Raw genomic sequence first — 27,540 nt, forward strand, 5'->3', positions numbered from 1 at the left:
CGTGTGCACGTGCGCGCGCGTAAGTGTACGTGCGTCTGTGCGTGTGCGCGTGCGTGTCTGTGTAGTCTCGTGTGTGTGTGTGTGTGTCTGTGTGGCCACGTGTCTGTGTGGCCACGTGTCTGTGTGGCCACGTGTGTGTGTGTGTGGGGAGCGGTAGTGCAGCGGTTCGCGCTATGAACCCGGCGGCCAACACCGGTGACGATTATCTGAAACGGTCCTGGGCCTCCCATAGGTCGACTCGGCCTCAAATGAGCACCCGGTACGGTGTGCAGTAAACATCGCCACCGGGGAGACAAAGGCGGCCGGGCGTGGTGTTGGCCACCGACCCCCTCGTGTGCCACAGTGCCGGCCTTCACAGGTGCTGCTCGCCAACAGCACTTGCCCCAACGGTCTGTTACAGGCTAGACGGGGGATCTTTGTCTTTGTGAGCGTACGTGTGGGCTACACGGGGGCTGACGCGTCTGTGTGTGCGTGTGGCGACCTCTGGTGGCTGTTTGTTGAAGCGTGTTATGTACGTGCGTGCGCACCTGCGCGTCCGTGTGTACGTGCGTGTGCGTTACGTGTGTATACGTGTGTGTCTGTGTACACACGAGTGTACGTGTGTATGCACGCGTAAGTGTACGTGCGTAAGTGTACGTGCGTAAGTGTACGTGCGTAGGCGTGTGTGTGCGCGCGTGCGTGGCCAGTCACCAGAGAAGGACTGCCCTCCGGCCTTGGCGTCCGCCACGCTGTCCACGATCGTCTTGATCCTCTGTGCCGACGCGTCCGATTCATCCCCACCCTCCTCATCCTCCTCATCCTCGCCCCCCTCCTCCTCCTCGTCCTCCGACGGCACCAACAGCTTGTCCACCTCTTCCTTCTTCACCCGTTCCTTTCGGGCTCTCCGTCGTAGGCGAGACTTCTTCCCCTCCTCGTCCTCCTCCTCCTCGTCGTCGTCCTCGTCCTCATCACCCGGCTCCTTCTTCACCTCCTTGCTCTTGAGCGCCGCGCTCTTCTGCCTCTTCTTTCTTGCCGCGGCCGCCGCCGCCACCTCGTCGTCGTCGTCGTCGTCGCCGCCGCCGTCGTCGCCCTTGGCCGTCCTGGCACGCTTGGCGGGCCGCAGCTTGCCCAGCCGTCCGATCTCCCGCTCCAGCTCCGGGTCGTAGTTGGAGGAGTCGGATCGCCGGCGCCGCCGCTTGGCGCTGGCCGACCTCGTCGTGGCGCGCGACGGCGACGCCGCCGCCGCCGCCGCCGCCGCCTTGCCGCGCTTCTTGCCCAGCCGGCTCGTGGTCTTCTCGCCCTCCGCCTCGTCGCCCTCGTCGCCCTCGTCGCCCTCCGCCTCGTCGTTCGACGCCGCAGCCTTGCCGCCCCCCGCTTTGCGCTTGCTTGCCAGGGCCGCCCGCTTCCCCTTCTTCGCGACGCCTCGCTTATCCCCGTCGTCGCCGCCACTGCCGTCCTTCTCATCGTCCTCCTCCCCCTCGTCGTCGTCGTCGTTGTCGTCGGACGACGCCCGCCCGGCCGCGCCGGCGTCCCTTGCGGACATCCTCAGGATGAGCGGCACCTCGTCCGAATCCGAGGCCTCGTCCGCCTCATCCTCGGCCTTCGTCGCGGTCCCCGGCGGCTCGTCGGAGTCGTCGCCGCCGTCGTCGCCGCCGTCGCCGCCGTCGTCGCCGTCGGCCCGCGCCGCCAATTTGCTCCCCCGCTTGGCCCGCCCACCCTTGGTGGGGCGTCGCGGTGACGCGGCCTCCGCCTTGCCCGCTGCGTCCTCGCCGCCGCCCTCGCCCTCGGCGTCGTCGTCGTCGCTGCTGTTGTTGTTGCTGCTGCTGCCGGGGCGACGCCAAGCGCCTTCCTCCTCGGCCGCCCCCAGGAGGCGCTTGGCGACGCCGGCCGAGGGGCGCCGCAGCGGCGTGGTCTTCTGCCGAGGCGACCGCTTGCTGTCTGCCGCGTCGGCTTTGTCGTCCCCGCCCGGCCGGCGAGGCGACTTCCTTCGTTTGGACTTGGGCCTCGCGTCCTCGTCGCCGCATCTCATCCGGCTCTCCTCATCCTCCTCATCCTCCTCCTCCTTCCCCTCATCCTCCTCCTTCCCCTCATCTCCCTCCTCCTTCCCCTCATCTCCCTCCTCCTTCCCCTCATCTCCCTCCTCCTCCTTCCCCAACTCCACCTCCCCTTGCTCTCCGTTCTCTCTCTGCCCGTGCGGCCGCTGCAGACGGTGGCGGTCCGACTCCACTTTGTCCGCCGACGCCTCTCCGGCGCCAGCCTCCTCCTCCTCCTCCTCCTCGCTCATCTTCTCTCCCTTCTTCTGTTTCTGCTTCTTCTTCTCCTTCTCCTCCTCCTCCTCCTCCCCCTCGCTCATCTTCTCTCCCTTCTTCTGTTTCTGCTTCTTCTTCTCCTTCTCCTCCTCCTCCTCCTCCCCCTCGCTCATCTTCTCTCCCTTCTTCTGTTTCTGCTTCTCCTTCTCCTCCTCCTCCCCCTCGCTCATCTTCTCTCCCTTCTTCTGTTTCTGCTTCTTCTTCTCCTTCTCCTCCTCCTCCTCTTCCTCGTATTTATGTTTCTTCTCCAGCGTCTTCTTGCTCCTCCTCGTCTTCTTGCCACGGCCACGGCCGTCGTCGTCGTCGCCACCGCGTTCCTTCTTCCGTCGCTCGGTCGTGGCGCGAGTGTGTCTACCCTCCTCCTCCTCCTCCTCGTCCTCCTCCTCCTTCTCCCCGTTCTCACAATCGTCGTCGGCGCCGCCGTCGTCGGTGGCCGGTGACCGCGCCCCCCCCTCCGTCGCCGTCGGGCCCAGGGGCTGCTCAGGCAAGGCCTTGATAGGCCTCAGCCGCACAACGGGGCCCGTCTTGACGCTGGGCTCCGACAGCGCGGACGGCTTGCTGGCAGCCCTCTCTTTCGCGGGGGTCACAGCCTCCTCCTCATCGGCCTCCTCCTCATCGGCCTCCCCTTCTTCCTCCTCCTCTTCCTCCTCTTCCTTCCCGTGGCTCTTTGCGTCTCCATCCTTGGCCTTACGCGACGCCGACAGCGGTCGGTTCTTCCCGTTGGCCTTCTTCTTCCTCTTCTTCGTTGTCGCTCTTTCCTTGCTCTTTGTACCGCCATCCTCATCCTCCTCCTCCTCCTCCTCTTCCACATCATCACCCTCCACGTCCTCCTCCTCCTCCTCCTCCACCACCTCCTCCTCTTCCCGCCGCGCGGCGTCGCTTTGCCGATCGTCGCCGCCGGCCTTGGCCGCGCCTCCAGCATCGGCGGCGGCTTTGCCGTCGGCGGCTTTGCCGGCGTCGCCGTCGGCGGCGGGCTGCACGCAGGAGGAGATGTCGCTGAGCTCGGCGAGCAGCCACGAGTCGTCCGCCACGGCGTGCTCCGCCATGTCAAAGTCGAAGTCCGCGGTGAAGGCGGCGATCGGCTCGTCGCCGGCCTCCGCTTTGCTCGCCCCGTCGACGCCCGACGGCGCCGGCTCTTCCGCCGACGGCTTCGGTTTTTTGACGGCGCCAATGCGGACGGCCCGATCGCCACCATGGCCGCCTCCGTCGCCCTCTTCGTCGCCGCTCTCACCCCCTCCTCCTCCTCCTCCTCCTTCTTCCGACGACGACGCCGACGCCGCCGCCGCCGCAGCCGCAGCCGCCGCAGCGTCCCCTCCGGGCTCCTCCTGCGAGCGGGCGGTGCGCAGGGACTTGCGGCGGTGGTGCCGCGGCGCCGGCGAGGGGCCGCCCGGCGCCGCCCGGCGAGGCTCGGACGCCGGGCCCCTCGCCGGCTCCTCCTTCCCGCCGGGTCGCTCTGCCGGGGCACCTTTGGGCAACCGCTCCGCGTCCTCCTCCTCGTCCTCCACCTCATCGTCCACCTCCTCGTTGACCTTCTCTCCCTCCCTCTCCGCTCGATGCCTGCCCTTGACTTTGTCTTTCGACGGGCGGCTCTCTGCCTGTGCCTTCCGCCCTCCTCTATTTCCTTCCTTAGCGCCCTTCCCTCCTCTTCCGCCCTCCTTCACCTCCTCCTCCTCGTCCACCTCCTCCTTCGCCTCCGCCGCGGCCTTCACCTCCGCCGCGGCCTTCGCCCGCCCCCCCTTGGCCTCCAGCTCCCTGATCGAGGCCGCCTGCGTGGCCACCTCCTCCTCCATGCTCCGGTGGAGGGCCACGTGGGCCTTCCTGAGCTCCGACAGCACCGAGCGGAAGGCCCGGGCCTTCCGCAGGCGCACCGCCAGCCTCTCCGGCGACGAGCCCCGGTGGCCGGCGTCGCCGGCGTCGCCGGCGTCATCGTCGTCGCCGCTGCGCGACGCCGAGCCCAGGAACTTGATGTACTTCAGGCTCAGGTTCACCGTCGCCTCGATCAGTTTCTGGGACTTGCGGAAAACCTCCTTGGGGATCATCAGCTGCCTCCGGACGTCCTGACCGCCGCCGATCGGCGGGCGCGGTACGGTGATCGCGGCGCCCGTTTCGGCGCACCTCACCGTCACGTCGCCGCCGCCGCCGCCGCCGCCGCCGCGCTCGCCGCGCTTGCCCGGCTTCTCGTGACGATTGCGCCGGTGGCGGACCTGCTGCTGCTGCTGCTGCTGCTCCTGCTGCTGCCGCCGATGCTGCTGCTGCTGCTGCCGGTTCTGGTGGTGCCAGCGCTTGCCGCGGAGGTCGAGGGACTCGAAGACGGCGTCGCAGGCGGCGACGACGTCGATGAGGGGGGCCGGGTCGCACACGAAGCAGGCCCACTTGGCGTCGCCGCTGGCGACGACGTCGCGCAGGGCCCTGCGGCCCAGGTTGCGCAGCACGCAGCTCTTGCAGAAGGCGTTGTGGCAGAAGTCGCAGCAGAGCAGGTTGCCACCCTCGGCACACCACCTGGGGGTACGGGGATGTGGTGGGGTGGAGGGAGTTTGGGATCAGGATCTACGGTAGAATCATCTTAACGACGGTGATTGGTTCCATGAAAGGCGATTTGGTCGTTAAGCGAGTATAGGAAATGCACGTTAAGGGCTTAATTCGTTCAAGGCGTCGAAGTTGACCCTTTTCACCCAAAAAACGTACTTTATAACATTCCAACAATGGCTATTAACACATGCAGATACTAACAACATTATAAATAGATAATACTAAAAGAAACACAGTTAATCGATGCACTAATTATTATAATTTACTGTACCTACAACAGCCCGTCGTTAACACGGGAATGGTCGGTAAGTGAACACATTGGGCTCTTTGGAGGCGCTACACTACTATACACTACACTATACACTACACTATTCTAATCTCCACTACACTATACACTACACTATTCTAATCTCCACTACACTATACACTACACTACTATACACTGTTCTAATCTCCACTACACTATACACTACACTACTATACACTACACTATACACTACACTACTATACACTATTCTAATCTCCACTACACTATACTACTATACACTATTCTAATCTCCACTACACAATACACTACACTACTATACACTACACTATTCTAATCTCCACTACACAATTCACTACACTACTATACACTACACTATTCTAATCTCCACTACACGATACACTACACTATTCTAATCTCCACTACACGATACACTACACTACTATACACAACACTACTATACACTACACTATTCTAATCTCCACTACACGATACACTACACTACTATACACTACAATACACGACACTGTACACTACACTGTACACTACACGACTACACTATCCACTACAAATTGGGCTCTATGGAGGCCCGTCGTTAAGCGATTAGTCATTAACAGGGATACAGTGAGGGAAACAAGTATTTGATCCCCTGCTGATTTTGTACGTTTGCCCACTGACAAAGAAATGATCAGTCTATAATTTTAATGGTAGGTATATTTGAACAGTGAGACAGAATAACAACAAGAAAATCTAGAAAAACGCATGTCAAAAATGTTATAAATTGATTTGCATTTAAAAGAGGGAAATAAGTATTTGACCCCTCTGCAAAACATGACTAAATACTTGGTGGCAAAAACCCTTGTTGGCAATCACAGAGGTCAGACGTTTCTTGTAGTTGGCCACCAGGTTTGCACACATCTCAGGAGGGATTCTGTCCTACTCCTCTTTGCAGATCTTCCCCAAGTCATTAAGGTTTCGAGGCTGACGTTTGGCAACTCGAACCTTCAGCTCCCTCCACAGATTTTCTATGGGATTAAGGTCTGGAGACTGGCTAGGCCACTCCAGGACCTTAATGTGCTTCTTCTTGAGCCACTCCTTTGTTGCCTTGGCCATGTGCTTTGGGTCATTGTCATGCTGGAATACCCATCCACGACCCATTTTCAATGCCCTGGCTGAGGGAAGGAGGTTCTCACCCAAGATTTGACGGTACATGGCCCCGTCCATCGTCCCTTTGATGTGGTGAAGTTGTCCTGTCCCCTTAGCAGAAAAACACTCCCAAAGCATAATGTTTCCACCTCCATGTTTGACGGTGGGGATGGTGTTCTTGGGGTCATAGGCAGCATTCCTCCGCCGCCAAACACGGCGAGTTGAGTTGATGCCAAAGAGCTCCATTATGGTCTCATCTGACCACAACACTTTCACCCAGTTGTCCTCTGAATCATTCAGATGTTCATTGGCAAACTTCAGACGGGCATGTATATGTGCTTTCTTGAGCAGGGGGACCTTGCGGGCGCTGCAGGATTTCAGTCCTTCACGGCGTAGTGTGTTACCAATTGTTTTTTTGTGACTATGATCCCAGCTGCCTTGAGATCATTGACAAGATCCTCCCGTGTAGTTCTGGGCTGATTCCTCACCGTTCTCATGATCATTGCAACTCACAAGGTGAGATCTTGCATGGAGCCCCAGGCCGAGGGAGATTGACAGTTGTTTTGTGTTTCTTCCATTTGCGAATAATCGCACCAACTGTTGTAACCTTCTCACCAAGCTGCTTGGCAATGGTCTTGTAGCCCATTCCAGCCTTGTGTAGGTCTACAATCTTGTCCCTGACATCCTTGGAGAGCTCTTTGGTCTTGGCCATGGTGGAGAGTTTGGAATCGGATTGATTGATTGCTTCTGTGGACAGGTGTCTTTTATACAGGTAACAAGCTGAGATTAGGAGTACTCCCTTTAAGAGTGTGCTCCTAATCTCAGCTCGTTACCTGTATAAAAGACACCTGGGAGCCAGAAATCTTTCTGATTGAGAGGGGGTCAAATACGTATTTCCCTCATTAAAATGCAAATCAATTTATAACATTTTTGACATGCGTTTTTTCGGGATTTTTTGTTGTTATTCTGTCTCTCACTGTTCAAATAAACCTACCATTAAAATTATAGACTGATCATTTCTTCGTCAGTGGGCAAACGTACAAAATCAGTAGGGGATCAAATACTTTTTCCCCCTAACCTGTACTAGCTAAGAGGGATTTCTACTGCAGTAGTTGCAATCGTAGTCGAGTTCATTTTAATAGTCGCACAAAAGAGACGAGGCGAAAGACAAACAGTGCAAATTAAAAAAAACCACGGTAAAAAAATAACACGCGCGTGCAAACGAGGCTGGAAAAGCCCAGCGGCGGGCTTTGCATGAAAACCACACCTGACAAAAGAGAACTGTGTGCAGACACAAAACTGATTGCTCACGCAATTAAACGGAGCGTAGCGATCACAATTAAACTTGTCGGAGGCAGCGTTCAAGCAACAAAAAAAACAACGCGTTTATTTTCGTTTGAGTTTTGTGTGTGGGGAGACCAAGGCGCCCGGGCGTGGTGCTGGCCAACCACCCCCTTTCCGTGTGACCGTGCCGGCCTTCACAGGTGCTGCTCGCTAACAGCACTTGCCCCAACAGTCTGTTACAGCCTACGCGGGGGGACCTTTGTCTTTGCCGTTGTGCGAATGTGTGCGAGTGTGTGCGGGAGTTATATGGGGAGCGGTAGGGCAGCAGTTTGCGATCTGCGCCACAAACCCAGCGACCCGAGTTCAATTCCTGCTCACGGCCAACACCAGTGACGTTCATATGAACCGCTGAACAGCCTCCACCCCCCCTAGGTCGACTCAGCCTCAAATGAGTACCTGGTGCAGTGTGTAGTAAACATCGCCACTGGGGAGACAAAGGCGGCAGGGCGTGGGTGCTGGTCACCCACCCCCTCGTGTGCCGTGCCGGCCTTCATTAGGTACTCGCTAGCAGCACTTGCCCCAACAGTCTGTTAGGGCTATACGGGGGATCGTTGTGGGAGTTAGGCTGCATGGAGGAGGACCACTGGGTGACATCGGACTCACTCTATGCTCGCAAGTTATTGAGGGACGATGATGAGATGTTGGCAACGTGCCAGATAGGAATTCCAGAGTACGGAACCCTCTGCATGGAGCGCTTTTCATCAAGCATCTCAAGAGCGCTGTGCAAGGGCACAGCAGCAGCAGCTGCAGTAGCAGCTGCTTGGCATTACAAATAATTACTTTATAAATACATTTGAACGAACATTCAATTGACAAATTAAACTAAAAGTTGAAATGGAGTACTTTTCACGACCAATATTAGTCACAATAAAGTATATTTGTTGGGGCGTTAGATTGTGTCGTTAAAACACCACTCGACACAGCCAATAAAAAATAAATAAATTCATGCGAACCAACACACCTGATGACGACCGTTTGTGTTATGGTCGAAACGTCGTGAGAATTTTTATTGTTTTATATATATTTTATTATTTTATTGTTTCCCTTCAACGTGACTTTACCGAAAGAGCTAAGAATATGTTCCTGTTAGTTTTACACTCTCCAAATACACGACCGGTGCGTGTCCTGCTGAACTCGTAACTAAACTGGCACGTTTTGTTTACGTGACAAACCCTTTACTAATTGGCTGTGTGTCATGGTGGTGGTGGCGGGTTTAAAGACACACGTTTATATTCACACGACCTAATGTTGTTGCTTTGCTCACAACAGCTCCATGGAGGTGGTGGACGGAGGTGGTGTATGGAGGTTGTCGATGGAGGCGGACGGTAGCGGTGGACGGAGGAGGTGGTGGTGGGAGGAGGTGGTGGTGATGGGAGGAGGTGGTGGTGGTAGGAGGTGGTGGTGGTGGAAGGTGGTGGTGGAAGGTGGTGGTGGGAGGAGGTGGTGGTGGGAGGAGGTGGTGGTGGGAGGAGGTGGTGGTGGGAGGAGGTGGTGGTGGGAGGAGGTGGTGGTGGGAGGAGGTGGTGGTGGTGGGAGCTGGTGGTGGTGGGAGGTGGTGGTGGGAGGAGGTGGTGGTGGGAGGTGGTGGTGGGAGGAGGTGGTGGTGGGAGGATGGAGACTGACCTGCACTGCTCATCCATCCCCTCTTCATCTTGGTTGATGTCATCGCTTGTGTAGTACTTGTAGCAGCTCTGCAACGACATCACACCATCACATCGCACCATCACATGGCACCGCAGGCGACATCACATCTCACCGCAGGCGACGTCACATCGCACCGCAGGCGACGTCACATTTCACCGTCACAAACCGCCACGTTTGCAACGCGAGTGTAGTTTTTGGCTACGTACGGAGCGAAAGAAGTTCACACACATACACAACATGACGAGACACTGCACGACTATACACGGAACTACTAAAATGCTCTATACTACAAATACTATATACTACAATACTGTAAACTACACTACTGTACACTACATTAGAGACTATACTACATTGGAAACTAATTTCTTTCGAACTGCTTTATGTTTAGTTTGTTGTTCTTCACCCCCCCCCCCCACACCTCTGATTAGCATAGTTGCCTATGTACACAATACACTACACGATACACGACTATCTGCAATATACCACACTACTATACACTACACCATTGTACACTACACCACGATACTGAATACAAAACAGATTTCCGTAGAACTGTTTTTTTGTGTTCAGTTAGCACGGGTGGTCCACGTAAGGTGCGAAAGAAGTCCAACATACAAAGACAAAGATCCCCCGTGTAGCCTTTAGCAGACTGTTGGGGCAAGTGCTGTTAGCGAGCACCTACATGCAAACACAACGCACGGAGGGAGGAAGGAGCTGGGGTTGGTGGGTAACGTTGCCGAGCGTGGCCGACACCGGGGTTGGTAGCGTGGCACACTTATTAAAACCGGTAACCGCTTCTCAGAAGTTCGCAAGGGGCGTTTGGGTTAACACGGGGACGCGGCTGCCACTGGGGGTGCCCCCCCTTCCTGCCCTTTGGCTAATTTACGGCAGCAGCCGGACGCTCTGAAACGGTGCGACGTCGATTCTAAACGTGGAGGGGGGGGGGGGGGAGTGGTGGGGGGGAAACCGGAGGACCCGGAGAAAAATCCACACGACCACGGGGAGGGCGAGAGAGAGAGAGACACGCAAACTCCAAATATGCAGCAGCAGGCGTCAGGGTCAGGATCGAACCCACGACCTCCTGTAGACCAGGTGAGGTCGTTAACACCTCCTAGCCACCGTGGTGCTCACGATGAGAATGACACTGCCACTGTTGCTATGGCTACTCCTGATGGGAACGACGATAGCAATGATGATGGTGGCGATGATAACAACATCACCGCTTGCTGCTCTGGGTGCAAACATCAAAATCATTTACCCCTCTCCCTACCCCTCTCCCTACCCCTCTCCCTACCCCTCTCCCTACCCCTCTCCCTACCCCTCTCCCTACCCCTCTCCCTACCCCTCTCCCTACCCCTCTCCCTACCCCTCTCCCTACCCCTCTCCCTACCCCTCTCCCTACCCCTCTCCCGACCCCTCTCCCAACCCCTCTCCCTACCCCTCTCCCTACCCTCTCCCCTCTCATCGCACCACCCCCCCTCCCTCTCCCGCAGCGATGTAAATTGGCAAGGTCACGGATGGCGGCTGGGGGTCTCGGTTCCCGACCGTCGCCCATTAATCTCCGCACCCCCTAGGCAGAGACCCCCCCCCCCCCGCGACACATAAAAAATTACACTAGCAAAACAACGATGCAGTTGATGCAGCCGCCGTTTGTTGATGCTGCTCGCAGAAGCGGACATCACATAGCTACTTCTGAGTTCCCATTATTCTGCAAGTGTCGCTCTCGTCCAAGCAGGGAAGCGGACATCACAGAACTACTTATGAGTTTCCATTATTCTGCAAGTGTCGCTCTGGTCCAAGCAGGGAAGCGGACATCACAGAACTACTTATGAGTTTCCATTATTCTGCAAGTGTCGCTCTGGTCCAAGCAGGGAAGCGGACATCACAGAACTACTTCTGAGTTTCCATTATTCTGCAAGTGTCGCTCTGGTCCAAGCAGGGAAGCGGACATCACAGAACTACTTCTGAGTTCCCATTATTCTGCAAGTGTCGCTCTCGTCCAAGCAGGGAAGCGGACATCACAGAACTACTTCTGAGTTCCCATTATTCTGCAAGTGAAGCCCTGGTCCAAGCAGGGAAGCGGACATCACAGAACTACTTATGAGTTTCCATTATTCTGCAAGTGTCGCTCTGGTCCAAGCAGGGAAGCGGACATCACAGAACTACTTCTGAGTTCCCATTATTCTGCAAGTGTCGCTCTCGTCCAAGCAGGGAAGCGGACATCACAGAACTACTTCTGAGTTCCCATTATTCTGCAAGTGTCGCTCTGGTCCAAGCAGGGAAGCGGACATCACAGAACTACTTCTGAGTTCCCATTATTCTGCAAGTGTCGCTCTGGTCCAAGCAGGGAAGCGGACATCACAGAACTACTTCTGAGTTTCCATTATTCTGCAAGTGTCGCTCTGGTCCAAGCAGGGAAGCGGACATCACAGAACTACTTCTGAGTTCCCATTATTCTGCAAGTGTCGCTCTGGTCCAAGCAGGGAAGCGGACATCACAGAACTACTTCTGAGTTCCCATTATTCTGCAAGTGTCGCTCTGGTCCAAGCAGGGAAGCGGACATCACAGAACTACTTCTGAGTTTCCATTATTCTGCAAGTGTCGCTCTGGTCCAAGCAGGGAAGCGGACATCACAGAACTACTTCTGAGTTCCCATTATTCTGCAAGTGTCGCTCTGGTCCAAGCAGGGAAGCGGACATCACAGAACTACTTCTGATTTTCCATTATTCTGCAAGTGACGCTCTGGTCCACACTCAGAAACGGCCAGTGGAGGCGGACTTCACAGAGCTACCTCAAAGACCCCCTTCTTCGTCTGCAAGTGACGCTCAAGAGAGCCGTTGATCTCGCACCACAGTAGGTGGCAGCACTTTCCCACGCTGCCCTGCCATGCCAGAGTATTGCTCCGTGGTGTCGTACGAGCGAGTTCAACCTCGCTCGCATTAACTCGCAGATATTTTTTTATTTGTCAGAGCTGGGGGTTTTGACCAAAATTACGAACAACTCGCTGCACTTGAGAACCCGACGGAATCACAATCCAGTCTAATCTTGATTTGAAGCTTTCGTCGTGACTGCAGGAACCCGTACTCTTTGGTTCTACTTCAGCAGTTTTTTCTTGCTGTGGTTGTCCCACCTGATGACGATTGCTTGTGTTGCGATCGAAACGTCGTCATCTGTTATTTTTCTACCTACGTGACTTTACCGAAAGAACCAGCGAGCATGGAATCCAGTCTATGCGAGTCTGTGTGTCTGTGCGAGGCTATGGGTCTCTGTGGAAGACTATAAGTCTCTATGAGTTGATGAGACTGCGAGTCCGTGGGCCTCTCCATAAAAGTTATGGATCTCTGAGTCTACGGGTCTCTGTGCGAGTCTATGGGTCTCCGAGTCTACAAGGTGTGTGTGAGTCTATGAGTCTCTGTGAGTCTTTCGATCTACGTGTGTATCATGTGCGAGTCTATGGGTCTCTGTGTGAGTCTATGGGTTTCTGTGCGATTCGATCGTTCTGTGTGGGTCTATGGGTCTCTGTGCGAGTTATCGGTATCCGTGCAAGTATATGGGTCTCTGCGAGTCTACGGGTCTCTCTCTGTGGGAGTCTACGTGTCTCTGTGCAAGTCTACGGGGGTCTGTGCGAGTCCATAAGTCCGTGTACGGTGCTCATGAGTCTGTGCGAGTCTGTGGTTCTGTGTGTGAGTCTACGGGTCTCTGCGTCGTAAGTTATGGGTCTCCGTGCGAGTCAGCGGAGACCCGGCTGAGACCATCCACTGGACACACACTTGAGAACCCGGATTAATAGCGGAGCAGCAGCAGCGGCGGCAACAGCGGCAGCAGCAGCTGCGTCGATTCAAGCCTCGCTTTGGAATTCCCAATTGACTCTCACCTGGCCATGAATCTCAATAGGCGGGCTCGCACTCTCGCTCTCTCGCCCGCCCGGTTATAAATCTCGACGGGCAGTCGGTTATTCCACACGAGATTGACTACGATAATTCCGGCGAACGAGCGAGCGAGAGAGAGAGAGCGAGGGCGGTGTGGCCGTTGTGTTGAGTAAGAAGTGTGGCGAGTGAAGAGAGCGAGCGGGAGAGAGCGCGCGAGAGAGAGAGAGAGTGTGAGCGAGAGAATGAGCAAGAGAGAGTGTGAGAGCGGGAGAGAGAGAATGAGAGAGAGGAAGCTAGAGAGAGCGAGCTGAAGGAGAGAGAGAGAGAGTGAGAGAGAGCGGGAGAGAGAGAGAATGAGAGAGAGGAAGAGAGCGGGAGAGAGAGAATGAGAGAGAGAAAGCTAGAGAGAGCGAGCTGAAGGAGAGATAGCGAGAGAGAGTGAGAGAGTGAGAGAGAGCGGGAGAGAGATAGAATGAGAGAGAGAAAGCCAGAGAGAGCGAGCTGAAGGAGAGAGGGCGAGAGAGAGTGAGAGAGAGAGAATGAGAGAGAGAAAGCTAGAGAGAGCGAGCTGAAGGAGAGATAGCGAGAGAGAGAGAGAGTGAGAGAGAGCGGGAGAGAGAGATAGAATGAGAGAGAGAAAGCCAGAGAGAGCGAGCTGAAGGAGAGAGGGCGAGAGAGAGTGAGAGAGAGAATGAGAGAAAGCCAGAGAGAGCGAGCTGAAGGAGAGATAGCGGGAGAGAGAGTGAGAGAGAGTGGGAGAGAGTGAGAGAGAGAGTGAGAGAGAGCGGGAGAGTGAGTGAGAGAGAGAAAGCCAGAGAGAGCGAGCTGAAGGAGAGAGGGCGAGACAGAGTGAGAGAGAGCGGGAGAGAGATAGAGTGAGAGAGAGCGGGAGAGAGAGTGAGAAAGCCAGAGAGAGCGAGCTGAAGGAGAGAGGGCGAGAGAGAGTGAGAGAGAGCGGGAGAGAGATAGAGTGAGAGAGAGAGAGCGGGAGAGAGAGAGCGGGAGAGAGAGCGGGAGAGAGATAGAGTGAGAGAGAGAGAGCGGGAGAGAGAGTGAGAGAGAGAAAGCTAGAGAGAGTGAGCTGAAGGAGAGATAGCGAGAGTGAAAGAGAGCGGGAGAGAGAGAGAGCGAGAGTGAGTGAGAGAGCGGGAGAGAGTGAGAATGAGAGAGAGAAAGCTAGAGAGAGCGAGCTGAAGGAGAGAGAGTGGGAGAGAGAGTGTGAGAGAGAGAGTGAGAGAGAGTGGGATAGTGAGTAAGAGAGAGGGAATGAGAGAGAGAAAGCCAGAGAGAGCGAGCTGAAGGAGAGAGTGAGCTGAAGGAGAGATAGCGAGAGAGAGTGAGTGAGAGAGCGGGAGAGAGAGAATGAGAGAGAGAAAGCTAGAGAGAGTGAGCTGAAGGAGAGATAGCGAGAGAGAGTGAAAGAGAGCGGGAGAGAGAGAGCGAGAGTGAGTGAGAGAGCGGGAGAGAGAGAATGAGAGAGAGAAAGCTAGAGAGAGCGAGCTGAAGGAGAGAGCGCGAGAGAGAGAGAGATGCCCCATTGTCAGCATTTTATTTCACGGGGCGCCAGAGAGAACCGTTATTCATTATTTTTTATTATACTTTTTTTTAAAGACAAACGCAAAATGAGATTGCATTGTCAAGGGGAAGGCAAAAAAATAAAACGACATATTAGGCGTCGGCTCATGCGGAGCGGGGCGGGCAGCAGTCATACCTCTGAAGCGAGTTTCAATTACAACATCATTCCTTGCGCCAAATTAAAAACATGACCCCCCCCTGCCCCTCAATTATTTAATTCTTTCCAAAATACTACTTACTCTCAACTATGTTTTATTTTACTCGGGAAGTACAGGACAACGCCACAGCACCCCCCCCCCCCCTACGGAGCTGCTACTGCATGGCTCTTTTGTCACAAATGATAGCATCTCGACGAGGAGGCGGCCCGGTTTTATCGTCGCCATCGCGGATATTAATAGCAGCAGCACAAATAACTCTTAAACGGCCACGGTGTCCATTTCTAAAAATGTGGGAGGGGAAAAAAAACGGAGGACCCGGAGAACAAAAAATCCACAGCAAGGGGTCAGGCTCGGAATCGAAGCCACGACCTCCTGTAGACCAGGCGAGGTAGTTAACATCTCACCACGGAGAGAGAGAGAGAGACACGCAAACTCAAAATATACAGCAGCAGGCGTCAGGGTCGGGATCGAAGCCACGACCTCCTGTAGACCAGGCGAGGTTGTCAACATCTCACCACGGAGGGAGACACACGCAAACTCAAAATATACAGCAGGCGTCAGGGTCGGGATCGAACCCACGTCATCCTGCACAGCAGGCGAGGGAGATAACGTCTCCTGGCCACTGGGGCATCCCTCCCCTCAAATACAAACTCCACACACTCACTCTGCGAAACAGGGCGAGGATAACAAAATCCACGTGACCACGGGGAGAGACAGAGAGACACGCAAACTCCAACATGTACATAACGTCTCCTAGCCACCGTGGCGCCCCCTAGAGCAATCCGCAGTGGCGAGTGAGGTGCCTGGAAAAAGGCCAAGGTGGGCAAATCCAGCAATTGGTTCATGTACAGGGGCCCTTTAGGATACGGGGGGGATTAGAGGAACCATGGCTTGGGGGCGACTGGAGTTGAGATAACCCTGACTGAGAAAAAATGCGGGTGAACAGCCACAGACATCCGCCAATTCGGCGGCGGTGCGGTGACTTCACCGCGGCGCCTGTGCCAGGCCATGTGCGCCTTGAGGCCGCGTGAAGTGTCGAAGGCTATCCGGCAGGAGGTCACGGGACAGACCCAGGCGTCATGGGGTTGACCAACTGAGGTGACTGCTACACGCAGTGTGTTACCTTGCAGATGAGCGTTTTGAGCACGGGGTGGCGGAACAGCGAGTCCTTGATGAAGTGGTTGACCTGCGACCCGCAAGCTGTGCACGACACGATGCTCTGCAGGGTCCCCTCTGCACACAGCACGGACAAAGGACGCTCGTTGCACCACACAAAGCACCTGGCAACACACGAAGCAGGACACCTCGCTGCTGGGCTCAAGGAGCTGTAAACCACCACCACCATCATCATCATCATCGCCACGCGAACTCCGCTCGTCATCCTCACAGCAGCAGCGGTGGCTTTTGACTCGGCCGTCGAACGAAGGCGGCGGTCGCCGGCAATCATCGTGCGGCGCTTTTGGATTGCGCTGCTTCTGCGGCCGTCTGGAACGCGCCCTTCCTTCCAATATTAGGAAGCCGCTGGGAGCTGTGGCACTTTTTAAATCATCACCTAGATTGACAAACTCATTTCTGTAGAAGTGCTTTTTGTGTATTTTCGTTTGTGGTCCTTCACACGGTTGGCGACTTAGGGTGCAAAAGAAGTTCAACATACAGTGAGGGAAAAAAGTATTTGATCCCCTGCTGATTTTGTACGTTTGCCCACTGACAAAGAAATGATCAGTCTATAATTTTAATGGTAGGTTTATTTGAACAGTGAGAGACAGAATAACAAAAAAAAATCCGGAAAAACGCATGTCAAAAATGTTATAAATTGATTTGCATTTTAATGAGGGAAATAAGTATTTGACCCCCTCTAAACAAGAAAGATTTCTGGCTCCCAGGTGTCTTTTATACAGGTAACGAGCTGAGATTAGGAGCACACTCTTAAAGGGAGTGCTCCTAATCTCAGCTTGTTACCTATATAAAAGACACCTGTCCACAGAAGCAATCAATCAGATTCCAAACTCTCCACCATAGCCAAGACCAAAGAGCTCTCCAAGGATGTCAGGGACAAGATTGTAGACCTATACAAGGCTGGAATGGGCTACACGACCATTGCCAAGCAGCTTGGTGAGAAGGTGACAACAGTTGGTGCGATTATTCGCAAATAGAAGACACACAAAAGAACTGTCAATCTCCCTCGGCCTGGGGCTCCATGCAAGATCTCACCTCGTGGAGTTGCAATGATCATGAGAACGGTGAGGAATCAGCCCAGAACTACACGAGAGGATCTTGTCAATGATCTCAAGGCAGCTGGGACCATAGTCACCAAGAAAACAATTGGTACCACACTACGCCATTAAGGACTGAAATCCTGCAGCACCCGCAAGGTCTCCCTGCTCAAGAAAGCACATATACATGCCCGTCTGAAGTTTGCCAATGAACATCTGAATGATTCAGAGGACAACTGGGTGAAAGTGTTGTGGTCAGATGAGACCAAAATGGAGCTCTTTGGCATCAACTCAACTCGCCGTGTTTGGAGGAGGAGGAATGCTGCCTATGACCCCAAGAACACCATCCCCACCGTCAAACATGGAGGTGGAAACATTATGCTTTGGGGGTGTTTTTCTGCTAAGGGGACAGGACAACTTCGCCGCATCAAAGGGACGATGGACGGGGCCATGTACCGTCAAATCTTGGGTGAGAACCTCCTTCCTGCAGCCAGGGGCATTGAAAATGGGTTGTGGATGGGTATTCCAGCATGACAATGACCCAAAACACATGGCCAAGGCAACAAAGGAGTGGCTCAAGAAGCACATTAAGGTCCTGGAGTGGCCTAGCCAGTCTGCAGACCTTAATCCCATAGAAAATCTGTGAAGGGAGCTGAAGGTTCGAGTTGCCAAACGTCAGCCTCGAAACCTTAATGACTTGGAGAAGATCTGCAAAGAGGAGTGGGACAAAATCCCTCCTGAGATGTGTGCAAACCTGGTGGCCAACTACAAGAAACGTCTGACCTCTGTGATTGCCAACAAGGGTTTTGCTAACAGAGGGGTCAAACACTTATTTCCCTCATTAAAATGCAAATCAATTCATAACATTTTTGACGTGCGTTTTTCTGGATTTGTTGTTGTTGTTATTCTGTCTCTCACTGTTCAAATAAACCTACCATTAAAATTATAGACTGATCATTTCTTCGTCAGTGGGCAAACGTACAAAATCAGCAGGGGATCAAATGCTTTTTTTCCCTCACTGTACATACATAAACTCACACAGAGAACCAGAGACTCACGCACAGAGACCCAGACTCACGCACAGAGACCCAGACTCACACAGAGACCCATAGTTTGTTGTCTTTCCCTCCCGCACCTCTGATTCACACGGTTGGCTACGTACGGTGCAAAAGAAGTCCAACATACATACAACATGAAGGTGCACTTCCCACCAACGTATTAGCTCAATCAGGTTTTGCAGGGGCAAGTGCTGCTGTCGCGAAGCACCAACATTGTAACCATCGCGACCCTGACGCCTGCTGTATATTTGGAATCTGAGTGTGTCTCTCTCTCTCTCTCCCCCGTGGTCGAGCGGATTTTTACCCGGGTCCTCCGGTTTTTCCCCTCCACATTTAGAATCGACGTCACCACGCGTGTTAGTTATTTGGCTGCTGCTATAAATTTCCACACAACGACGACGATAAGCCGCCGCTTCGGTTGAGGCCATCATTTGTGATAGGCCAGGGTCGCGCTTCTGGCAAACTAGCTCTCGCAGTAGCTCAGTGCGGGGCCTTAACTGGTAAAAAGTAAAAATGAATTTAGTTTGTTTTAAAGACAAAGTTCGCTACTGGGTGGCGGCGTTCGTCACCAGCAGCGCCCCGTGCCAGGCTAGGTGCACTTTTGAGGATGTGTCAAAGGCCCCGCTGCGAGGTGCAGGAGGTCACGGGGAAACAGACCCTGGGTGTTATGGGTAACTAACTGGATGTGCCAGGCTAGGTGCAGGAGGTCACGGAGACACAGACCACAAGTGTTATGGGTTAGTAACTGGTGTGCCAGGCTAGGTGCAGGAGGTTACAGGGACACAGACCCTGGGTGTTATGGGTTAGTAACTGGATGTGCCAGGCTAGGTGCAGGAAGTCACAGGGACACAAACCCTGAGTGTTATGGGTTAGTAACTGGTGTGCCAGGCTATGTGCAGGAGGTCACAGAGACACAAACCCTGGGTGTTATGGGTTAGTAACTGGATGTGCCAGGCGAGTTGCAGGAGGTCACATGGACACAGACCCTGGGTGTTATGGGTTAGTAACTGGATGTGCCAGGCTAGCTGCAGGAGGTCACGGAGACACAGACCACAAGTGTTATGGGTTAGCAACTGGTGTGCCAGGCTAGGTGCAGGAGGTCACAGGGATGCAAACCCTGGGTGTTATGGTTTAGTAACTGGTGTGCCAGGCTAGGTGCAGGAGGTCACGGAGACACAGGCCACAAGTGTTATGGGTTAATAACTGGATGTGCTGGGCTAGGTGCAGGAGGTCACGGTGACAGAGCCCGGCTGCCGTGGGTGAACTGGTTGAGATGACCGGCAGATGCGCACTGCCAGTGCGCGCCGATACGCCAACACTCATTCAAGGCCGCGTCCAGCTCGGGGAGGCTCACGACCGACTTAGTCGCCACCAGTGTCGGTGGCCGCGAGCGGGAATCGAACTCGGGTCGCGGGGGTCGGAGCGTAGCGTGCTATCCGCTGCAAGACAAAGATCTCCCCCTATAGGCTTCACAGACTGTTGGGGCAAGTGCTGTTTGCAAGCATCGACGAAAGGCCAGAACGGCACACGAGAGGGTGGGGGTGGCCAGCACGACGCCCGGCCGTGGCGATGTTTACTACGCACCGCGCACCAGGTACTCGTTTGAGGCTGAGTCGACCTAGGGGAGGCCCATGACCGGTTCAGACAATCGTCACCGGTGGTGTTGGCCGTGAGCGGGAATCGAACTGGGGTCTCTGCCAAGTTTCGTAGCGCAGCGTAGCGCTAACCGCTGCACCACCACTCCGCGCACACACCACACCAACACGCACGTGCGCGCACACACAACACAACGAAGACACGCACGTGCACACACACACACACGCAGGTGTCGACAAAGACACACACGTACGTGTGTACATACACACGTACGTGTGTACATACACACGTACGTGTGTACATACACACGTACGTGTGTACATACACACGTACGTGTGTACATACACACGTACGTGTGTACATACACACGTACGTGTGTACATACACACGTACGTGTGTACATACACACGTACGTGTGTACATACACACGTACGTGTGTACATACACACGTACGTGTGTACATACACACGTACGTGTACATACACACGTACGTGTACATACACACGTACGTGTACATACACACGTACGTGTACATACACACGTACGTGTACATACACACGTACGTGTACACACACACGCACGCGCGCGCGGCACGGCACGCACACGGGGCGACCTCAAGGACTCACGCCGCGAGCCAAATAAATCCATGAGCAAGGCAGTTTGCGCTTCCACCAAATCTCACCCCAAAAAAAATAAAATCCGCGCGAGATTCTCTTCTGTAGCGACTGCCAGCTGGGATCTAAGCTCCTCCTCCCCCCTTCCCTCAACAACGCCCCCCCACTCCCTCATGGCCACTTCCCTCAGCCCCCCCCCCCCGGCCCTCAAACCTCCCACCCACCCACCCCAGGGCGATTTCATGAGCTGCCCAGAAAGTTGTTTTGAAAGCGTAAAACGTAAACATGTTGTTGTTTTCAGCAGCAGTTGTTGTTGGTGGTGGTGGCAGTGGTGATGAGCAGCCTCAATTTGTAACTCCTCGCCGCCGCAAATCGCACCGTAGCCGCTCATCACTCGCATAAGCGGAGAGAGAGGGCGACTAGGAGAGAGAGGGCGACTAGGAGAGAGAGGGCGACTAGGAGAGAGAGGGCGACTCAAGGAGAGAGAAAGGGCGACTCTCCCAAGTGGCAATGTTTACACATCGCACCAGGTACACATTTGAGGCCGAGTCGACCTAGAGGAGGCCCACGACCCGTTCAGATGATAATCGTCACTGGTGTTCGTGGCCGTGAGCGGGACTCGAACTCGGGTCAACCCACGGGCTCTCCTCACATTCTCAACCACCCACCACCCAACCACCCAACCACCCACCACCCAACCACCCACCACCCAACCACCCACCACCCAACCACCCAACCACCCACCACCCAACCACCCACCACCCAACCACCCAACCACCCACCACCCAACCACCCACCACCCAACCACCCACCACCCAACCACCGTCGTTAAATTACATGTTTTTTTGTTGCCGCCCAGACGCATTTCATTTCGGCTCCGTGGGCAGCGCCGCTAACTTGGCGCTGCGCACGAGGGCCCTTATCAGTCGGAGCACAACTCCACGCTCCATCTCTGCCAGGATTTTGCAACCACCACCAACGTTACCACGACAGCCGCCACCACCACCACCACCACCGTTGCCGCCAAAGATACGGCAAACCGCGAACACCACCGTCACACCACCATAACCGCAACCACCGTCACCAGTGGACAACCACTACCGTCACTACCACCGCCGCTATTGCCGCGACCACCACGGCCACCGCTACGACCTGCCACGACCACAAGCACCACCATCACCACAATCACCGTAGCCACCGCTACTGCCGCCACCACAACCACTACCGCCATCACCACAACCATCTCCACCACAGCTTTGGCCACCAGCCACCAGTTTCACCAACAGCACAACCACCACCATCGCTACCACCCACAACCACTACAACCAACAGCACAACCACTACCACCACTAGACCAACCACCACAACGACTACCATCTGCATATTGATGTTGTTATTTACATTCTCAGTCAGTATATCAGTTGTGATCACGTGACGCTCGGCAGACAAAGCGTGTACGTACTACCCATGTTGCAAGACCATCGCTCGTTTATCAAATTAATATTTATTTAAAAAAATTACTCGTCTTGCAAAACACTCGCAGACCAAGTTACTCGCAATCCAAGGTTTCACTGTAGCTCCTTTCCAGAAGCGACCAGGCCACACATGATAGCTCAGCCAAGTGGCTCATCATCATCACGTGGAAATTCATACCAGCTGACAAAAACTCTAAACGCGTGATGTTGATTCTAAATGTGGAGAGAAAAACCGGAGGGCCTGGAGAAAAATCCACTCGATCACTGGGAGAGAGAGACACACCGTAAACTCCAAGTATACAGCGGGCATCAGGGTCAGGATCGAATCTCCTATCTCCTGCATACCAAGCGAGGTAGTTAACATCTCCTAGCCACCGCGGCGCCCATGTGATAATGGACACGGGGGGGCGGAGTGGGTGCTGGACTGGACTTGGGCTAGGGAGGAGAGCCCCACTCCTAATCGCTCCCAAAAGATGTAGGTAGGAGAGAGATAGAGAGGAGAGAGGGACAGGAGAGAGAGGGGGACAGGAGAGAGAGGGGGGGACAGGAGAGAGAGAGGGGGACAGGAGAGAGAGAGGGGGACAGGAGAGAGAGAGGGGGACAGGAGAGAGAGAGGGGGACAGGAGAGAGAGAGAGGGGGACAGGAGAGAGAGAGAGGGGGACAGGAGAGAGAGAGAGGGGGACAGGAGAGAGAGAGGGACAGGAGAGAGATGGATATAGGAGGGACATTAGAGGGGGATATGACACAGGGAGGAGAGGAGGGGCGTGAGAGATGAGAGAGAAGAAGATGAGGGAGAGAGAGGAGGGTCAGGGTGGGAGGGGGGGGAGAGTGAAACTTTTTAAAACTCTGATAATCTAGAGAGTGCGGGGGGAGAGAGGGGGGGGGGCGAGCGAGAGAGCGAGTGGGGGGAGAGAACACAAACCATTACAATTTGTGAGAAGGGACCGGCGTTGATAATTGAATTACCAGACTGAGATACGAGGAGGAGGAGGAGGGAATTAAGTGGCGTTGCGCTGCATGGCTCCGGAATGGGCCCGGGGTTCTAGCCCATCACCGCAGCGCCTGCTAGCACTCGCTCTCCTAGCGAGGCTGAGGGTGCTAGTGGGGGGGCGAGGCTGTGGGGTGGCGGCCACTGATAGCGACGCCCGTGGAGTCAATGCCGTGAAGGGCAGAACTCGGAGTGCGAAGTTGAGTTGCCCGTTGATAATTGAATTAGCAGACTGAGATAGGAGGGATGGAGGAGATGATGGAGATGGTGATGATGATGATGGAGATGGAGGTGATGATGGAGATGATGGAGGTGATGATGGAGATGGTGATGATGATGATGGAGATGGTGATGATGATGATGGAGATGGTGATGATGATGATGGAGATGGTAATGATGATGGTGATGATGATGATGGAGATGATGGTGATGATGGAGATGATGGTGATGATGATGGAGATGGTGATGATGATGGAGATGGTGATGGAGATGGTGATGATGATGGTGATGGAGATGGTGATGATGGAGATGGTGATGATGATGGTGATGATCATGGAGATGGTGATGATGATGGAGATGGTGATGATGATGGAGATGGTGATGATGATGGAAATGGTGATGATGATGGAAATGGTGATGATGATGGAGATGGTGATGATGGAGATGATGATGGAGATGGTGATGATGATGGTGACGATGATGGAGATGATGATGATGATGATGATGGAGGATATGGTGATGATGGAGGAGATGGTGATGATGGAGATGGTGATGATGATGGAGATGGAGGAGATGGTGATGATGGTGGAGGAGGAGGGATGGAGAAGGAGTGCCAAGTTGCATTGCTATCGGGGTCCCGCGGAGTTGATGCAACGCGTTTACGTTATTTGTGTCGAGAAACTTGGGAGCGAGACAGAGAGAGAAGGAATATGAATCAGTGCTAACAGTTTTCGGAAGAAACCCGCATCAAGGGAGCGAGCATCTCCTGTCCTCAAGGATGATGGGGAAGGGAGTATGACGACAATGAAGATTATGATGTTGGTGAAGGTAATGAGACAGATAGTGATGTTGATGATGATGATAAAGACTATGATGGTGATGACGAATGTAATGAGACGGATAGTGACGATGATGGTGATGAAGACTATGGCGATGAAGCTAATAATAGTGATGATGGTGATGATCAATGTAATGAGACATATAGTGATGATGATGATGACGAGGAAGGTGACGGTGACGATGACGAGGAAGGTGATGATGGCGATGACGAAGGTTATGACGATGGCGATGCCGGCAAGTGACTCACTCGCACTACGAGCTCACTCCGGTTAAGATGAAAAAGACAGAGAGAGAGAGAGAGATAGGGGGAGCGAGAGAAGGAGAGATAACACAAGCCTCTGCACGTACGCAGTGTCTCTCCGTCAATGTCGAGTGGTGGCGCAACGGTTAGCGCGCTGCGCTACAAACCCGACAAAGACCCGGGGTCACGCCCAACACAGGTGACAATTATCTGAACCGGACCTGGGCTTCCCCTAGGTCGACTCAGCCTCAAATGAGTACCTAAGCGCGGTGAGTAAACATCGTCGCTCGGGAGACAAAGGCGGCCGGGCGTGGTGCTGGCCACCCACCCCCCTTGTGTACTGTGTAGGCCTTCATAGGTGCTTGCTAACAGCACTTGCCCCAACGGTCTGTTAAGGCTATACGGGGGATATTTGTCCGTATTTTTTTGTCCGTCAATGTGGAGTGGTGGTGCAGTGGTTAGCACGCCGCGCTATAAAACCCGGTTTCCTGGTCACAGGCCAACACCAGTGACGATTATCCGAGCCGGTCCTGGGCTTCCCCTAGGTCAACTCAGCCTCAAATGAGTACCCGGTGCGATGTGTGAACATCGCCGCTGGGGAGACAAAGGCGTCCGGGGCGTGGTGCTGGCCATCCCACCCCCTCGTGTGCCACAGTGCCGGCCTTCATAGCCGCTCGCTGCCGGCACTCGCCCCAACAGTCTGTTGAGGCTGTGCGGGGGATCTTTGCGTGTGTGTGCGTGTGTGTGCGTGTGTGTGCGCGTATGCGCGATAGCGCGCGCGTAATTAAATGCGTCTGTTGTGCAAAAGCAACGGCGCCGACGCTAAGGGTATTTGACAGCGCGGGAAAGCTGTGGGTTGGGTGCGCGTGCACGCGCGGTGAACGTGTGAATGCGTTACGACGAGCGGAGGCGCTGCAGTTGGCGCCGCGAACCCGGTGAACCCGGGCTACGATTTTTTGGCCGATCGGCACGGGCCAATAATTCAGACATACGCCCATTGATTAGAATCGATTAGAATCGGTGGGTGGATGTCTGAACCTATCTAACCCCCCCCTAAGGCCGACTCGGCCTTATGAATGAGTACCCCCCCCCTAAGTTGCGGTGTGCAAATGTCATCACCACCGCCATCCTCAACAGTACCATCACTATCAGCATCATGTGTAAGGCTAATGTCGCTATCACGACCATCCTTAACACAACCATCACAATCACGACCATCACAATCACCATCACTACATGCCTCAACACTACCACCACAATCACCATCACAACCATCCCCAACACAGCAGTCACCATCACCACCATCGTTAACTTGACCATCACTATCACAACTCCAAACACTCCCATCACTGCCGACACCATTTCCATCATGATAATCATCATCACCTACCATCACCCATGACGATAACCAATACTCCGCAATTCGCCACTAAGTGACGGTGACGTCACCACGCGCCTGTGCCAGGCCAGGTGCACCGTGAGGCCACGTGAAGTTGTCGAAGGCTCACTACTGACAGGAGGTCACGGGACAGACCCAGTAGGTGCCACGGGTTGACTGACTGAGATAACTACTGGCAAACGCACCAGCTGTGCCCCCTGTGCCAGGCTAGGTGCAGGAGGTCACGGGACAGACCCAGTAGGTGCCACGGGTTGACCGACTGAGATGGCTACTGGCCTACACACCAGCTGTGCCCCCTACTGTGCCAGACGAGGTGCAGGAGGTCACGGGACAGACCCAGCAGGTGCCACGGGTTGACCGACTGAGATGAGTATTGGCCTACACACCAGCTGTGCCCCCTACTGTGCCAACTATAACATCCCTACCACCACCACAACCGACGCCACCACCACCACCACAACCTTCACCACCACTACCACCCATCCTCTGCACAGCACTGCACACGCCATTAGCTTCATGCTACCGTGTAACGTCCATAATTTATATTTAAAAAAAGTGAAAATCAAATCTCATTGACTGCAACACAAAGATCCCCCGTGTAGCCTTAATAAGACTGTTGGGACAAGTGCTGTTTGCGAGTAGCGGCACCTATGAAGGCCGGCACGGCACACGAGGGGGTGGTGAGTGGCCTGCGCCACGCCCGACCGCCTTTGTCTCCCCAGTTGCGATGTTTGCTGCACACTGCACCAGGTACTCATTGGAGGCCGAGTCGAACCTAAGGAAGGCTCAGGACTGGTTCGGATAATTCGGGCCGTGAGCGGGAATGGAACTCGGGTCTCTGGTGGGTTAGTAGCGCAGCGTAGCGCTAACCGCTGCACTCCCGCTCCCCACACATTTATAAATACACAAAGACAAAACAAAGATCCCCCGTAAGCCTCAGCATATTTGTACATGCACATGCACAATACACACCAGCGTGGAACTATTCACAAAACCGCTGCACAGGAGAGCGGCTCCTAATTTATTTACAAATTGGCGCTTGCAGAGGATGAGGTGGAGGGGTCGTGGAGGAGGAGGAGGCGGAGGAGGGAGGGGAGAAGAGGGGGATGGGGAGGAGATACAGCGTCGGCGGGAAGAGTGCCGCAGGATGGTGGCGGTGCAGCGGTTGGCGGTGCAGCGGTTAGCGCCGCGCTACGGTACGAACCTAGCAAAGACCCGAGTTCGATCCCCGCCCGCGGCTACCCGCCAGCGACGATTATCTGAACCGGAGCCGGACCTCCCCTAAGTCGACTCGGCCTCAAAAAACGAGCACCCGGCGCGGTGTGCACAAACGTCGCCGGCGCCACCCGGGGGGGGGAGACAAAGACGGCCGGGCGGGCAGGCATGGTGCCGACCACCTACCCACCCACACCCTCGTGTGCCACAGTGCCGGCCTTCGTCGTAGTAGGCGCTGCTACTCCGGCTAACAGCACTTGTCCCCAAGTCTGTTGAGGCTACACGAGGGGGTGGGGAACCTTTGTCTTTGGTGGTGGCTGTGCACGCTGGCGCGTCACGACCCGTTATCTCCTCCCAATGCGGGGCGCAAATAACAACAACGGGCGGCGGCTTAATAGCGCAGCGCTGCCGCTCATTAGACGCCTCGCCAAGGGAGAGAGAGAGCGGAGGAGAGAGAGAGAGCGGCGGAGAGAGCGGCAGAGAAAGAGAGAGCGGAGAGAGAGAGCGGCGGAAAAAGAGAGAGCGGAGAGAGAACGGCGGAGAAAGCGAGAGCGGAGAGAGAGCGGAGAGAGAGAGCGAGCGCGGAGAGAGAGCGGAGAGAGAGAGCGACGGAGAGAGCGCAGAGAGAGCGGCGGAGAGAGAGAGCGTGGAGAGAGAGAGCGCGGAGAGACAGCGGAAAGAGAGCGCGGAGAGAGAGAGCGCGGAGAGAGCGGCGGAGAGAGAGATAGCGGAGAGGGTGCATAGAGAGAGCGCAGAGAGAGAGCGGTGGAGAGAGCGGTGGAGAGAGCGGCGGAGAGAGCGGAGAGAGACGGGGGAGAGAGCGGGGGAGAGAGCGGGGGAGAGAGGGGGGAGAGAGGGAG

The 27,540-nt window shown here is 54.8% G+C and overlaps 1 protein-coding gene across 2 annotated transcripts in view; it reads right to left on the bottom strand.

The window, feature by feature from the left end:
- The window catches only part of ATRX (ATRX chromatin remodeler), a 144,014-nt gene that overhangs the window by 62,375 nt on the left and 54,099 nt on the right, over positions 1–27,540 (bottom strand). For both annotated transcript variants that reach the window (XM_076053581.1, XM_076053582.1), the window contains exons 7-9: positions 15,945–16,054; positions 9,196–9,263; positions 691–4,787 (exon numbers count right to left, since the gene is read on the bottom strand). In XM_076053581.1, the coding sequence (XP_075909696.1) occupies positions 691–4,787; positions 9,196–9,263; positions 15,945–16,054 (4,275 nt within the window). The remainder of the gene's footprint in view (positions 1–690; positions 4,788–9,195; positions 9,264–15,944; positions 16,055–27,540) is intronic.

This window comes from Petromyzon marinus, chromosome 61, assembly GCF_048934315.1.
Source record: "Petromyzon marinus isolate PM22_M1 ecotype Great Lakes invasive population chromosome 61, UKy_Petmar_22M1.pri1.0, whole genome shotgun sequence".
Classification (NCBI taxonomy): domain Eukaryota; kingdom Metazoa; phylum Chordata; class Hyperoartia; order Petromyzontiformes; family Petromyzontidae; genus Petromyzon; species Petromyzon marinus.